The 14,572-nt window shown below is 44.5% G+C and overlaps 1 protein-coding gene across 2 annotated transcripts in view; it reads left to right on the forward strand.

Annotated features, from left to right (window-relative positions):
* The window catches only part of LOC121658890 (sine oculis binding protein homolog), a 99,139-nt gene extending 85,132 nt beyond the window's left edge, over positions 1-14,007 (forward strand). For both annotated transcript variants that reach the window (XM_042016367.1, XM_042016368.1), the window contains one exon: positions 12,053-14,007. In XM_042016367.1, coding sequence (XP_041872301.1) covers positions 12,053-14,005 — 1,953 coding nt within the window. In that variant the 3' untranslated portion in view covers positions 14,006-14,007. The remainder of the gene's footprint in view (positions 1-12,052) is intronic.
* The last annotated feature ends 565 nt before the right edge of the window (positions 14,008-14,572 follow it).

Raw genomic sequence — 14,572 nt, forward strand, 5'->3', positions numbered from 1 at the left:
CCTCTCCTCTCCTCTCCTCTCCTCTCCTCTCCTCTCCTCTCCTCTCCCTGTTTGAAGTCCCTGTCTCTCCTATTCCCTGGCCATTATTTCAGTCTTCCCTGCTGCATGTGGGAGTGACCAAGAGTGAGCCTAAGAGTTGCTCAGAATAAGCCTCTCTCCACTGGTGATTTTGTGCTAATAGGAGGGGGAAGGGGAGCTGGGTCTGTACCAATGGGCTCTGGGTTTCAGCCAGGATCAGTGCCTTGCAGCAAGAGAAAGTAGAGGATTCAGAATGTTTCCTCTGTGTGCGGCAGAGCAATTTCCCTTACTTGGCTTCATCTTCTCCAGCCCCCAACTCCAGAGGAAATGGGAAAATGAATTCCACTCTCGGTGCCCAATCTGCAAGAGATGTGACATGTCTCAGTCCTGGGCTGAAACTGATGTGACACATGTTTCCCTGATCCAGGCAGATTTTGGATCTGGCCCAGGGCTGTTCTAATCAAATATGGTTTCCAGAGAGAGGGCTTTTTAAATTGAACATACTCTGGGACGCAGGGTGGTGTGTACCATTACCAGCAGCGAAACCAGCAGTTCTCAAAGTCACACACATTCAAATCTCAAACAGCTTTGACTCCCTTCAGAGTTCTGTAGACTAAAACCCAGCAACACCTCTCTTTGGAAGTTTTGTGGGATTTTTTCATCCATTTTTACTAATGGTCAAGTAAATCTTTCCCTAATCAAGTCAATCTTTCCTTAACATTATTTTTTCAAGTCAGCAGATGATGCAGTCCCTCTAGGATTTTTATGTGTTTGGGAAAGGTGGTGAAACATGCAGGGAATCTGCATCAGGTAGACTGTGAGACCCAGCCAGTTCTGCTGCAGCCCATGCTGCGGCCATGTATATGTTAGAGCACCCAGTGTAGTGGGTCCTGGCCTGTAAAAATTATTGCGTGATGAAGATTAACATGTAATAATAAAAATTGAAGATCCCTGAGCTATATGGATAGGGGAAAACAAACACATACACACACACACACACACACATATATATTTTTTTTCAAAGCATCCAAAGACTTGAATTCTGTACACTTCTTGCTTGTACAAGCATAAATCAGAAGATGCAGCACACCAGTCTGAGAGAGTTATGCCACTGTAAAACAGCAATAGGTGTGAGGGAGAAATTTGACTTGGAACCCTTCATTACAGGTAAATAAAGATTTCCCAAGGTTTCAGATTGCATTTCTGCTTCCTATTCTATGGACTAATGAAATTTCAAATCTGGATGACACTACTATTCTCTAGACCCAGTAATACTACATTTAACTCTGAGTGATTTAATGACCATTCAGTGGTGATTTTGGTTTCAGGTGAAGTGGTATTGGCCTCCAGCAATGCCTTAGGCTAAAAGCATTATATGTTAGCAAAAAACATTAACCTGCCCCTCAAACCTCCTCATTATTACACTTATAGTTGTGTCAACCAATCTGTGAGCAACTTCAGTCATAACAGAGGGAGTTTTATTGTTATTTTTATATTCTCTTGAATATTAAAAAGAAAATATACTGGGAAAAAATACATATAAGATATTACTAGATATAAATTCTAGACAGATGAGTAATTTTCCACCTCACGTGTGCCATACTATCAGAATAAAGTTTTGATCAGGAAACAAGAAGAGTGAACATGTTTATTCAGATACTGAATAAAGAAGTGAATTAATTAGAGAATGTAAATCTTCATCTGAAGTCATCTGCAGACTTGGTCGCATGAGATTCCTAAAGGCGGAGATTTCTCATTTGGAAAGATTTTGGTCAATCAGTGAGATACTGATTGAGCCTAGTAAAGTGCCCCTTTCATTTTTACCCTTAAGCTTTTCATTGCTTAGCAGCATCTATATTTCTCAAAAGAATTTGATAGAAGAATTTGCAATGTCAGTTGCTCCCTTTCTTTTCCCCGTTGCTGGAGCTGGATGCAGGGAATGCTGCAATGCCTAGTGCATACAGGCTCTTCCTCACTGCACTTGTTGGCAGCTGCTCTGCAGAAGAAACCTTCTGTGACTGATGTTTAGTCCAGTTCTTGAAGGGAGCAGGATCTCTGCAGTCCCTGTGTAGGAGTGAGGAGTCCCTGGCATGACCGACGTGCTGGCCCTGTTGTCTGTCCTATGAACAGTTCTCTGCCTGGGCACTGGTGGGACTCTGCAGCTTGGCCATCCCAAGGATGAAGAAGCTGCTCTGCTGCCTCCTGTAGCTGAACATGTGGAAATGTAGATTATGCAGAAAGTTCTCCAAGGACATGCAAGTAAATGTCCTCCTGAGGAAAGAAATTCATTTCCACTCTCTGAGGAAGAGGAAGGAGGGTATTTCCTACTGCAACCTTCCCCTGCTTGCCCCAAAGAGACAACAGGGCCTGGACACTCTGAGGAAGTATTTCTAAGCCCCAGAAATGTTTTTCCAGATGCTAGCTTTGATTTCTTTCTTATGACTTCCTGAATGTTCAAAGCCAACATTTCTTGTCCTGTTCTCAAGCTGTTTGCAGTGCTTCCCACTGCTGATACTTTGCACAGCTTTAGTGACAGCAGTTTGATGAAGTTCATTTGTGTTGTCTTTAGGAAAAAGTGAAGCTCTTGCTGGGGCACTAACAGCTTAAGGATCATAAAGCAAAGCCTCCTGTTGTGGAAAGGCACAGGCTGTAGTTCACCAAGACTCCCAGCTTCACCTGCTCGATGTAGTTCTTGTCTCTGGCTGCTGAGTTGTTTCCCAGATCATTTCAGGACCAGCGGATTTGGGGAGTGCACATCATGAGAAGTGTTGGCCTGCAAATCAAGTGTTGAACATCAAGGTGACCAGTGCCTACATAATCCAAATCAAACTGCTTGACTGACCAGCAATACATTTGAGCTACTGCTCTGCCAAGCTGGCTTCTCACACTGCCACCCATGAGCTAAGGGCCATAAGTAGCGTGGTGGAGACACTCAGTTGACTCCACAGATCCCCCAAATTATGCTTGCCAGGAAGATGGCTACAGATGCAGTTGAATGGTCTCCTGTCAGACTAGGTTAAGCCTGGAAGGGGAGCTGCTTCTTGGCCTTTCTGTGTGATGAGGCTTGATGAGATCTCAGGAGTTGAGTGTGGGACTTGATGGCTTGAGCTCTGGTTTACTCTGCCCCACAGACTCTTTCATGACACACTTATGCTCAAAGGTCAATGCACTTGGTGTGGGATGAGGTTTCCCAGGCATGGGAAACCCATGGCATGCCCTTTTGGAAAGGGCATTCAGACTGAGGTGTTCTTTATATGCTTCTGAAATGTGAGTCTTTGTGAGACAGACTGTCTGACCTACTGAGGGCATTTAACCCCCAGCTCTCCCTCCTGCTCTTACCCTCCTTTTATCTTCTGCATCACATTAATTTTATTTAGGACTTCTGCAGTGGTGGACTTAGCCAGTACTGAAACAGCCATGCAGACATGCCTTTTAATCAGCTCTTGTACAGCGCTCCTGTAAAACCCTTACATTAAAGATTTTAGGTTTAAATGCTGTTATTGTCATTCTGTGTTATTTTAGCCAGGAACATTTCTGGGGAGAAGAACTTCCTTTTTGGCAAGCCCCACCTCACACTACATTCATTTTCCCTGAAGTTTCGCCCACCATATTTTGGGCTTCACCAGTGGTTTTAGATCCAAAGTTCCTCCCATGATTTCAAAGCCTCAGACTGAAGCTGAAAACATGGAGCTCAGCTGTTTACATACAAAATCAAATATGTAGCCACTCGCATGAAACAAGACCCAACCCGGATTTCCACCGGGCATTAGCATAACTCACATTTTTTCTTTTTGACTGAGAACATTAAAAAGCCCCCCAACACAAAGGAACCCAAGGCCTTTGAAAAGACTATGCTTTAAATACCACAGTTGACAACGGCAATGATTCAAAAAATGAAATCAATTTATCATTAGCCATTAATTACCAAATAACTCTATTTTCTCCTTATGCTTCATGTGGCTTAGACTTTTGCATAATTAGGATGAAAAATGGAGACAGAGTGAGTCTTGCATTTAAATGACATAAAGTCAGTATTCACTCAGAAAACTTGTGAAGACTTTTGAAAGGACAATGCATTTAGGAGGGTAACATCAGGGAAAGAAAAAACAATCAGGGAGGCAAGCTTTGGTATCTTTTGAACAGAGAGAAACTTGTCACAGGACAGTTTTAAGTTGTAGGCAACTGCAGTGTTCTGTTTTGTCAACTGTTTTTACACAAAGCTCCAAACATTGTAAAAATCTGTTTTCCTTCACACCTAGCATCGCTATGAGCTATATTGTAACCACATTCACAGTGTGTTAGAGCCTGCCTCGGGGTTCCTTCGCAGCAGGTTTCAGCTGGAATGATTCTTTTTGTTTTTTATAATAATCACTCCATTCAAATGGAACAATCAGTATAAAAAAATTATCACAAGCCATCTTGGATAGAAAAATCTTGCCACAATAAACATGCTGAATGTTTTACAATAAGACATCAAAAATGGTGATCGAGGCTGGATAACTGCTTAGAGCCACACTTCGGATTATGCCTGTTACAGTATTGTTTGACATGTGGTAGTGAAAGAGCATCAGTTCCCAGTCATGACAGCTGAGGCAGGGACTTAGTCATAGTTGTCTTCAAAGAAGATGCTGTGAACTGCCCTCCCCCTTCAGGGACAGTCTGCTTGCCTGCCGGGGACCCCCAGACAAAGCCCCCAGCTCCATGGGCCAGCACGCAGCGGCTGCAGTGCTGGACATGCAGACCCCTGCACACCCTGCTCAGGCAGTGGCTGTGCCCCAGGCTACCCAGTCAGTCTCAGGAGGAAGCCTGAGCATGGGCATTTTGGAGGAGGATCAAGTAGGGAAATGTGGGACACGTTGGTGAGCGGCAGCGACTTGTGCGGCTTCTGGCAAGGCTGCACCCACTCTATCTCTTGGCGCTGGGTGCTGGCAGCTGAATACCTTTTGTGATAACTCAATTAGCTGTGAAAAAAGCACAAGAGCATTTGGATATTATGCTGGTTATTGCTTACCTCTCAAATGAGTTTGTCATTTTCCATCATCTCTGGGTGGAAAATATTCCCCCCCTGTTCCTCACTCTGACCCCATTGTTCTGAGAATGGCCGTGTCCTTCTGCAGATCTTCACCTGCCCACCTTCCCAATTGGCATGGCAGTGTGTCTACCTTGCTCTTCTTCATATTTGTCTTTTTCTGAGTCAGGAAATGCTAAAAGGGAACTTTAATGCCTTGGAACAATCTTTATGTCAAACAAATCCGTGTGTGTGCTAAGAACTGTGCCGTGTGGGGGCTTTGATTCCTGAGGCGCTGTTCTGCAGGGGGGAGTTACCCTCAGAAGGTGAGCAGAAGAAGAGGTGAAAAGTGGTACAGACCCAAATTGATGTTTGCAGGAGGTCTCAGTCTGACCCAGGGCCTTACTGGCGCCACAGCTTCTCTGTGCTTGCAAGTGTTGGATACATTAACACTTGAGGTACAGCTCTTGCCCCAAAGTTTCTCTCTTCTTGATCAGGCAACAGACTGCAGAAGCAGGGCCATTTGTGGGATTAGCATTGCAGTTGGGATCTATGAGGGGATTACCTTGTAGGTGACCTGCTCTGAAGAGAAGCCTTGTCGATGGATAAATGGAGAAAAGAAGGGAGGGTGCAGACAGCCACATTGCCCAATAATCTTGGAGAGCTGTCAAGGACAGTGGAGAGAGGTTTCACACTCCTTTAGAGATAGTTAGGCACACAGTCCTGCAGGACACACAGATCTAGGTTTCTTTCCTTCTGATAGACTGAATTTTCCCCTAGTGTCCTGCCAGGAGTGCTCACAGCCTTGTGAGGTGGCCTGGGTGTCAAGGTGCCTTGGTGTCCGTGCTGCAGTGGCTGCTGGGTGTTCTGCAAAGGGTCTGACTGAGCTGTGTGTTACAACGCTAGCTGTGACTCATTTGGCTCTATACTAGAAACCTCTGTATGTGTGTTTCAAGCCACTTCCTAATTTCTAGATTTTTGCTGTGTCCAATGTTTGGCAGACTTCAAAAAACTTGAGCCCTTGCTGTAAAACATGTGGCTGGTGTGTTGGGTTCTCACTTGGCTGCAGGGCAGGAGGGTGAGCAGGGGAGAGGCGTTGTTCCTCACCTTGTGGCTTTTGGGGTGGCAGCCTCTGCCCCCATGGCTCGCACATTCTGGCTGGGTGGCAGTACTGGAAACTTCAGGGAACTTCCCAGACCTTTCCAGGACCAGTCTGGGCTAAAAGGAAAGGCAACCAGAGCCAGAAAAGGATATAGGAAATGTGCAGTGGTGTTCGTGAAGCCAGAACATATGCCTGAATGTATATAAAGAGACAGCAGTTGGATACCACAGTGAGAAAAGGAAGTAGGAACCACTCAGCAAAGTCGAATACATGGATTTTATGCCAAGAAGCGAGGCTTTTATAATCTTCAGCATCTGTTCAACATCTTTGATAAAAGCCTGGTCCTCAGATGTGATTCAGCCCTCCCTCGTGCAAGGTGTCCCCCAGTGGTGCTCTCCTGAGCAAGGAGAGGGGCTTTGTCAGCCACCCTCTGGTTCTGGAGAAGCTGAAAATGGCACATTTTTGCCCTAGTGACCACCTTCTGTCCTCTTGCTAAGCTTTACCATGGAGCTGATACTAGTCCAAAGTACTGTGTAAGAGGCACAGGCTCTCTTTCATCGCAGCAGGGTTTTTTCCATTGCTCCTTGTTCCTGGTTTCTCTCAGGCTGATGTAAATACCTCTGCAAACAGGTTTTGCCAAGTGTATTTCTTAATGAAGTAGTGTCTGATACTAGATTATTCTTCAAAGGTTAGTGGTGGACTGCACCAATGTGTGAACTTTGTGCCTGCATTTGACAGCAAATTGATTTAAGTATTAATTACCTGGTGCCCAAAGCCCGAGTGCAGCCCTTTTAGGCACAGCAGGATCCTGTGTTGTGCCTGCAAGGCAGCCTCGTAGCCATGTCTGGATTCCACTTTGGATGATTCTATCAAAATAAAGATATGGATGCCAACAGGAATGGCTTTATTTCCCCTCTTTGTATTAGAGACATCTGAGTGTTACAGGATCCCTCAGTCCCAGCTTCCTTGGTGTTCCCATATCGGGCATGAGCTGTGTTTCTGCTGATGCAGTGTCTTCTGAGTTGTCTCCTGGTGTAGATTGCTGTGTGTTTCACAGGAAAGCGGATAAATGATACCAAGTCACTGAGCTTATAAGTAGCACACTGGCAACCCGCCACTAAAATATAAATACATTAAATGTACTGAAGGAATGTTCATTCTGTTGTTTAGCCTTGGCTATGCCCCAGTTAGGTAAATTTAATCTTCTTGAGGGTTGTTGCGTTACAGCTGAATGAGATAGGCCATTATCTTATTACTGATCTTTATGTCATTCAGGATTCATGTTCTGGCATTCATGGTGTGAAGTGTGCTTGCCCCAGAGCAGTCCCTGGAAGTGTTTTCCAAGGTAGATGAAGGTGCATAGGGGATCAGTTAGCATCTTGCAAGTTTTGACCCTCTATCTCAGAAATGTTCACGCTTATTGTCAGTGATACCACTGCTGGTCCAACGTCCTGTTGGAAGAAATGTACAAAATGGTGGCTTTGCCTGTGTTTGTTGGGAATGTCTGTAACTCAGACTCACAGCATTTATTTTCTTCCCGGGTATTTTTTCCGCAGTTCCTTCCAAAATCCCTGTCCATGCCTCTGCTGCTGTTGAGGTTGGGAACAAAGCTCTTGATGACTCCAGGGTGAGCAGGGGCCAGTGTTAAGCAACCGACCCAAAGCTGATGGATTGCATTAAAGAGGAGTCTCTTCATTGTTTTCCACTGGTGCCGGGTCAGGCCCTCCAAATGTGATCCTACAACATTAATGCTTGTGACTAATCCCACTGAAACCCAGGGAGCTGCTCCCATGTGTAAGCACTGCAAAATCCAATGTGCAGCATTAACAAGCACTGTGCAACAGTTTAGCTCTTCTCTCGGTTGTACAATGAAGGGAAGGGATGAGGCAGGAAAAGGGAGCGACAAGGAACACATGAGCAGAGAATCCTGAGCTGGTTGTGAAGAACAGTCATGTTCTGTACAGAATGCAAGTACTTAAAAAAATAAGACATCAGCTGTGTGTTTTACAGAGAAGAAAATGTTATTTTATTGAATGGAAAGATAGATATGTTTCACCTATCACATCTGAACTAATCAGTGTAGGCTTTTAGAAGAAATCTGTAATTACTCCGAGCATGTCATTAGTTAGATATAAAATGAATGATATTGCTCCATTTTATTACCTCTAGTGATATAGCCATTTGTATCAGAAATTCATTGACCTCATCTTAAATGATCAATTCTGTAAGACAGACTTGATTCATTAATTCTTAAGTGACATTTTTTTTCTCCTCCAGTAATTTCCTCGTTGTTGTAGAGACCGTTTTTCTGCCTTTTAGTATGGTATTGTGAGGCATCACATTACCTGCATATGAGTCCCACATTTTTATTCATTTTATCTTAACTAAGCAGCACAGACAGATTGCTTATGTAAAAAAAGAAAGGAAGGAAGAAAAAAACAGAAGAAAATTATGAAATACATGATTGTGGAAGATGGACATTTTTCATTTTTGATGTCGTATCTTCAACACTTTGAGATGTTGTATGAAATCAATGAGATAATTATTGAATATTTGGTCTATGCAATATATTCAGAGGAACAGATTTGCTGCCTTTAATTTCTGTGGTTTTAATTAATTTCATCCAGTGATAAAATATACAGAAGGGTCTGTGATCAATATGTGAGTGAGGCAGGCGTACTTCAGAGTTTCTCGTTCCTCAGTGAATTATTGAAAACAGGAGAAATCAGTAGAGAATTTGTAAGCAGGATTTCTAAATATTTTACCAAGGAAGAGAAAATATTTGTTTAGCCAGGAGAGACATAGGGGCCCACTGGAGATAAACAAATCAATACAGCAATGATACAGTGAAGTGCTTCACTGAATTTTTCAAATGCTAACTAATAAAATTAAATTATTAGAAAAGATGCCACAATTTTTTGTGGGGCTGTATTTCTCTTTCAGTCCCTTTAATTAAGGTCATGGATGGGGCTCTTCCTAGAAACATAAGGGGACTGCGTTTAGTCTCTCATATTTCTCAGGCACTTTGGCAGCAGGCTTACAAGGTGGTTTACTTCCTTGTCCCAAAGGAAAAGCAAGTCTTCACTGCAGCTGCATCTGAAGTCCTGCTCCATCCTTTACTGCAGGCGCCTCTGAGGCCAGTCTCCTCCTTGTCTTTCCACTGCAAATAGATGGTGATGGGCCAGGGTGGGCTTCATCCTGCCCCAGCCTGCCTCAGGAGCTGTCTGGGAGCTCCTAGTACCTCTTTGTGCAGCTCCTGGGGTACATGTGGAGACCCTCTGCATCTTTGCCAGCCCTTGGGGCAAGAGCATACTCTGCAAGCAGCAGGAGGAGTGTGCTGGCGTACATCCCAATTCCATACATGCAAAATAGATAGCATTTTGTGGCTACAGCAGTGAGCTCTTGCTCAGAAATGACTTAAAGGTAAATTCAGCAGCTCCACTGAGTTAAATAGTATCTCATTACCTCGTGGTGTAGACTCACAAATTTCCCTTTTGTCTGCTTCGAAAACAATGGCAAACCAGAAAATTTCAGGAGGTTGATTATAGGATATTTCCATCATGTGTGCTGACTTGCCAGGTGGGTGGCAAAACCCATACCCATGCCAAATACGCAGGATGGTTCGGTGCCCACTGCTGTGTGTTTGCACTGTTTGCAGCACAAGCTCCAGGGCTGTCTGTGATGGCCACTGAGCCTTCCTGTGGGGAGCAGACGGAGAGCTGATACCTGGTAAAATCCAGGAGCTGTTGGAAGTGGGATTGCCCCCTCTTTGCCCTGCTTTCTGCACTCCCGCTTTCCCATCTGCCCCACACTTGGGGGGGAAGCATGCACCATGGCAGTGCAGACATTTATCTCAACAGTTCTGTGCATTTGACAGCCTTTTTGTCCACATCTTTTAGGGTGTGACACTGTCACTGTGTGTTCAATGCAGGGCTGGACTTGTTTGCACTGGGAAATTTCCTTTCTTGCAACGGGGCATCATGCTGGAAATACACCCGTGCCGATGCCACATGCACCAAGCAGCACCAGCGCCCCCTCTGCTTTATCTCACAGGGCACATTGTCTGTATGGCCAAGCTAAAAATCTGGGTCCTGCATTCCCAAACTTCAGGGGTGACCTAGTAGTTGCTACTTCTCAGTTGGGTATTTAGCTTGATTTAAATGTTGGGGTAAAAGAGAGGGAGTGTGTGCATGTGTAAGTGTGTGAATAGGGAGGGGAGCAGGAGGGAAGTAAACAGCAACCTGACGGGATAGCCAAAAGCTTGAGGAGTTAAATGGGCTAATAGCCATAGCATATAGTGTGTGTATGTGTATATATACATTAAAGATATATTACTGAAAAATCAAGAATGGCACCACTGTTTATATTAAAGGAAAGCTGAGAGTTAAATGAGATGGGTAATCAGATGCCCAGCATATGTTGTTTTGAATTGTTTATATGGCCAATAGTTATTAAAATTAATTATCCTTTTAATGCAGTCTTTTCACAATCATAGTCTTCTTTGGGGTTTTTAGTGTATTTTTTTCCTTTGTACAAAAGACATAGTCATTTCAAAACAAGCTAATATGGGCTATTTGGAAAAGGCAGAACAAACAATACCAGGATATATTCTGACATGGTCATAGGCTCAACATGCTGATAGAAAGCACCGAAAATCTCTGTCAGTGAAGTATTTTGAGAACTAATGTAAATGACAAAAATGGGGGGGGGGGGAGGGGGGGGTTTGTGTGTGTAAAATTCTGTCAAAAAAGTGAGGCACTGAAAAATCTGACATCTGTTTATCTGTTTATAGCTATGGCAAGATTACTCATATTAATTCTTGTTTAAAATGCCATATGAAGGAAAGGCATTTGTGCAAACAAGAGTCATATTTGAATTGTAGATCATGTCTTCACCATCTGTGAGAGCTGTTGGTGTTGCAAAATTAATGTGTTAATGAAATCACAATAATTTCTCTGAAGTAATGGATTCTGAAGCCTAGAATGACTATTTTTTGAACTTTGGTGTCTAGTGGTTTACAACTGGGAAAACCTTTCACAGCTTAATTAGTTCTGCAGCCTTATTTTAAAAAAAAATTGGCTATGCCTTCACCACACCAATAGCAACACAGAAAAGGATTAAATGGAAAGCAGAGAAACAAAACAAAATTGAGCCTGTGATGCAAACTTTTTGTTGTAGTATTTGAAACTTGTTAAACAGGTTCTTGCTTGCCAAGAAGTTTTACTCAAAGTGACTTGTACACAAGAGTGGGCAAACAGCTCAGAAAATAATTCCAGCTTGCTGAAACATCACAAATTGGGACTATTCGAACCTTACACAAATATCCTAACTTTTTCCAAGTTTCTCCTTGGAACGAAGGGCAAAGAATCAATGATGCTTTTTGCTTTGTGATGCCATTTTGAAATACCACACTCTTTCCAACTTATTATTTGATACCCTTAGTAGAATACTAAATGTTACTGTGCGCTGCAGTGTAGCAGAAATGGTTTGCATTCATTTCCAGCAAGTTTCTGAGTCCTTTTCCAGTTCTCACACTCCTTGTGTAGCATGGCATCTCAGATGGCACAGGCGTGCTTAGATTACCGCCGAGGAGTCATCACAGCCATACTCATATGGACTTTGCACACTTACATATGCGTGTTGTAGCAGTTTATGCTGACTGAGGATTCTTCTCTGTGCTATGGGTTCAAGATATATGATGCATTATATAAGGCAGAGCTGAGATCATGGGAGCCAGAAAAGGGAGTGGCATTCAATTCATTAATATGTTGGAGAAGAAAAAAGGTGCAGTTTTCACAAATGTAACTTCTTTTTTTCCTGTTAGAAAAATAATGTATTTAGCAACTGAAAAAATACTTTTAAAATAACACTGTGAAGAGAAGATTGCTTTTCTTACCTGATTTGATTTTATTACTGTGTTGTAGGTATGTGACTGGTGTAAGCACATAAGACACACAAAAGAGTATCTGGATTTTGGGGACGGGGAAAGAAGGCTTCAGTTCTGCAGTGCAAAATGTCTCAATCAGTACAAAATGGACATTTTCTACAAAGAGACACAGGCCAATCTTCCAGCTGGACTGTGCAGTACATTACATCCTCCAGTCGAAAATAAAGCAGAAGGCACTGGGGTGCAGCTGCTGACTCCAGATTCTTGGAATATACCGCTAGCAGATGCTCGGAGAAAAGCCCCATCCCCAGCGTCTGCAGCTGGCCAAATTCAAGGCCCTGGACCATCAGCGTCTACCACTGCCTCTCCGTCTGACACTGCCAACTGCTCTGTCAGTAAAATCCCCACGCCAGTTCCCAAACCTATTCCCATCAGTGAGAATCCAAATATTCCACCAGTTTCTGTCCAGCCACCTGCTAGCATTGTGCCTCCAATTGGTGTCCCACCTCGCAGTCCTCCCATGGTGATGACAAACCGTGGGCCAGTTCCTCTGCCCATATTCATGGAACAGCAAATTATGCAGCAAATCCGTCCACCATTTATTCGTGGGCCACCTCACCATGCCTCAAATCCTAACAGCCCTCTGTCAAATCCAATGATTCCTGGAATCGGTCCCCCACCAGGTGGTCCCAGAAATATGGGTCCCACTTCTAGCCCCATGCACAGGCCAATGCTTTCCCCCCATATCCATCCCCCCACAACACCTACCATGCCTGGGAATCCTCCCGGCTTGTTGCCACCTCCCCCTCCCGGAGCTCCTTTGCCCAGTCTTCCCTTCCCCCCTGTCAGCATGATGCCAAATGGTCCTATGCCTATGCCACAGATGATGAACTTTGGATTGCCATCCCTCGCCCCACTGGTGCCACCCCCAACTCTACTAGTGCCATATCCTGTCATTGTCCCTTTGCCTGTTCCCATCCCCATCCCCATTCCCATCCCTCACATCAATGACTCCAAACCCCCCAATGGCTTCTCCAGCAATGGCGAAAGCTTCATTCCGAGTACCTCCAGCGAGACGCCTGGGGCAAAGCCAACCAATAGCTCTTCATCCCCTCGAGAGTCAAAGCAAGGATCATCCAAATCCTCTGACTCATCACCGAGCTGCTCAGGCCAGTCCCTTAATCAAGCTCAAGTGCTTCAGGAGCACAGTAAAAATGAAGTTGTTGATTTGACTGTCAGACCTAGTAGTCCAGTGAACAGTAAATTTGGTTTCCCCAGTGTGCTACAGGGTCCGCAGGATGGTGTGATAGACCTAACAGTAGGCCACCGGTCTAGGCTGCACAATGTCATCCACAGGGCTCTACACGCCCAAGTGAAAGTTGAACGTGAACCTAACAGTGTTGTAAATTTGGCTTTTGGTAGCTCAGACAAAAGGAACTGCAGTGACTGCAGGGACAACTGCAGCCCAGTTGACTCAAAAACACTACCGTGCAGTGACGGAGCTCACTGCTGTCCCGTCTCCTTGCCCTCTGGCACGCCAGGACTGGAAGCTGGCGCAGCGGTGTGCAACGTCATTGTGAATGGCACAAAGAGCACAGAGGGTTCCAAGAACCCGGAGCTGCCCCAGGAGCCGAAAAAGCCCCAGCCCCCGGAGGAGCTGGCAGTGAGCGAGCTGGAGTCCGTTAAGGAGAACAACTGTGCGTCAAACTGCCACCTCGAGGGAGATGCTGGCAAGAAGACTGGGGAAGAGCCCCTGGCCGGGGGAGACAAACAGGACCCGAACCTTAATAATCCAGCAGACGAGGACCATGCATATGCTTTGCGGATGCTGCCCAAGACAGGTTGCGTGATCCAGCCTGTGCCAAAACCAGCAGAAAAGACTGCTATTGCGCCGTGCATTATCTCAACGCCAATACTCAGCACAGGGCCAGAGGATCTGGAGCCACCATTGAAAAGGAGGTGTCTCCGAATTCGAAATCAGAATAAGTAAAGGTTTGTGTAATCACTACTGCCTTCTGTGTGAGTAGAATTGAGTATTTCCAGGTATGAGGTCAAACTCATGTGGATGTGGCCTTTATGAAACAAAAAGATACAAATTCCAATTTATGAGCACTTTCAGGAAACTATTGGTATTTGTGTTTTAGTATTGTTTTTTGTGTTGTATTGCATCTGTACTTGTCAGTACTCCATTCATCAGCAGCCTCATTACACTTTTGCTCACAGAACATTTCGTGATGGTTCTGGCTGTGAAGTTATTGTGCTGTGTATGTCAAAGTCAGTGATTTTCTGCCTAGAATATGGTTTAGGTCTGGGCCATTAATCTGTTTACTTATTCCAGCTGAGTTACACAGCAACTCAAGCCTTCACAATGACTGAAATTGCCCTGCAGCATAGCATAGAGCCAGATGACCCAGCAGCTTCCTGCTAGCTCAGATCCAATGGACATAGCAAATGGTCACCTCCAACCATCTTACTTTGCTCTGCCTCCAGACTTCACCCTGGCTTTCCACTGAGCTGTTCTCCAGAGGCTGAACTCCCTCACCATGAGCTTTCTCGT

Source organism: Corvus kubaryi, unplaced genomic scaffold (genome assembly GCF_017639235.1).
Source record: "Corvus kubaryi isolate FWS band 111438036 unplaced genomic scaffold, C.kubaryi_AGA036_p1.0 split3-73, whole genome shotgun sequence".
Taxonomy (NCBI): Eukaryota; Metazoa; Chordata; class Aves; order Passeriformes; family Corvidae; genus Corvus; species Corvus kubaryi.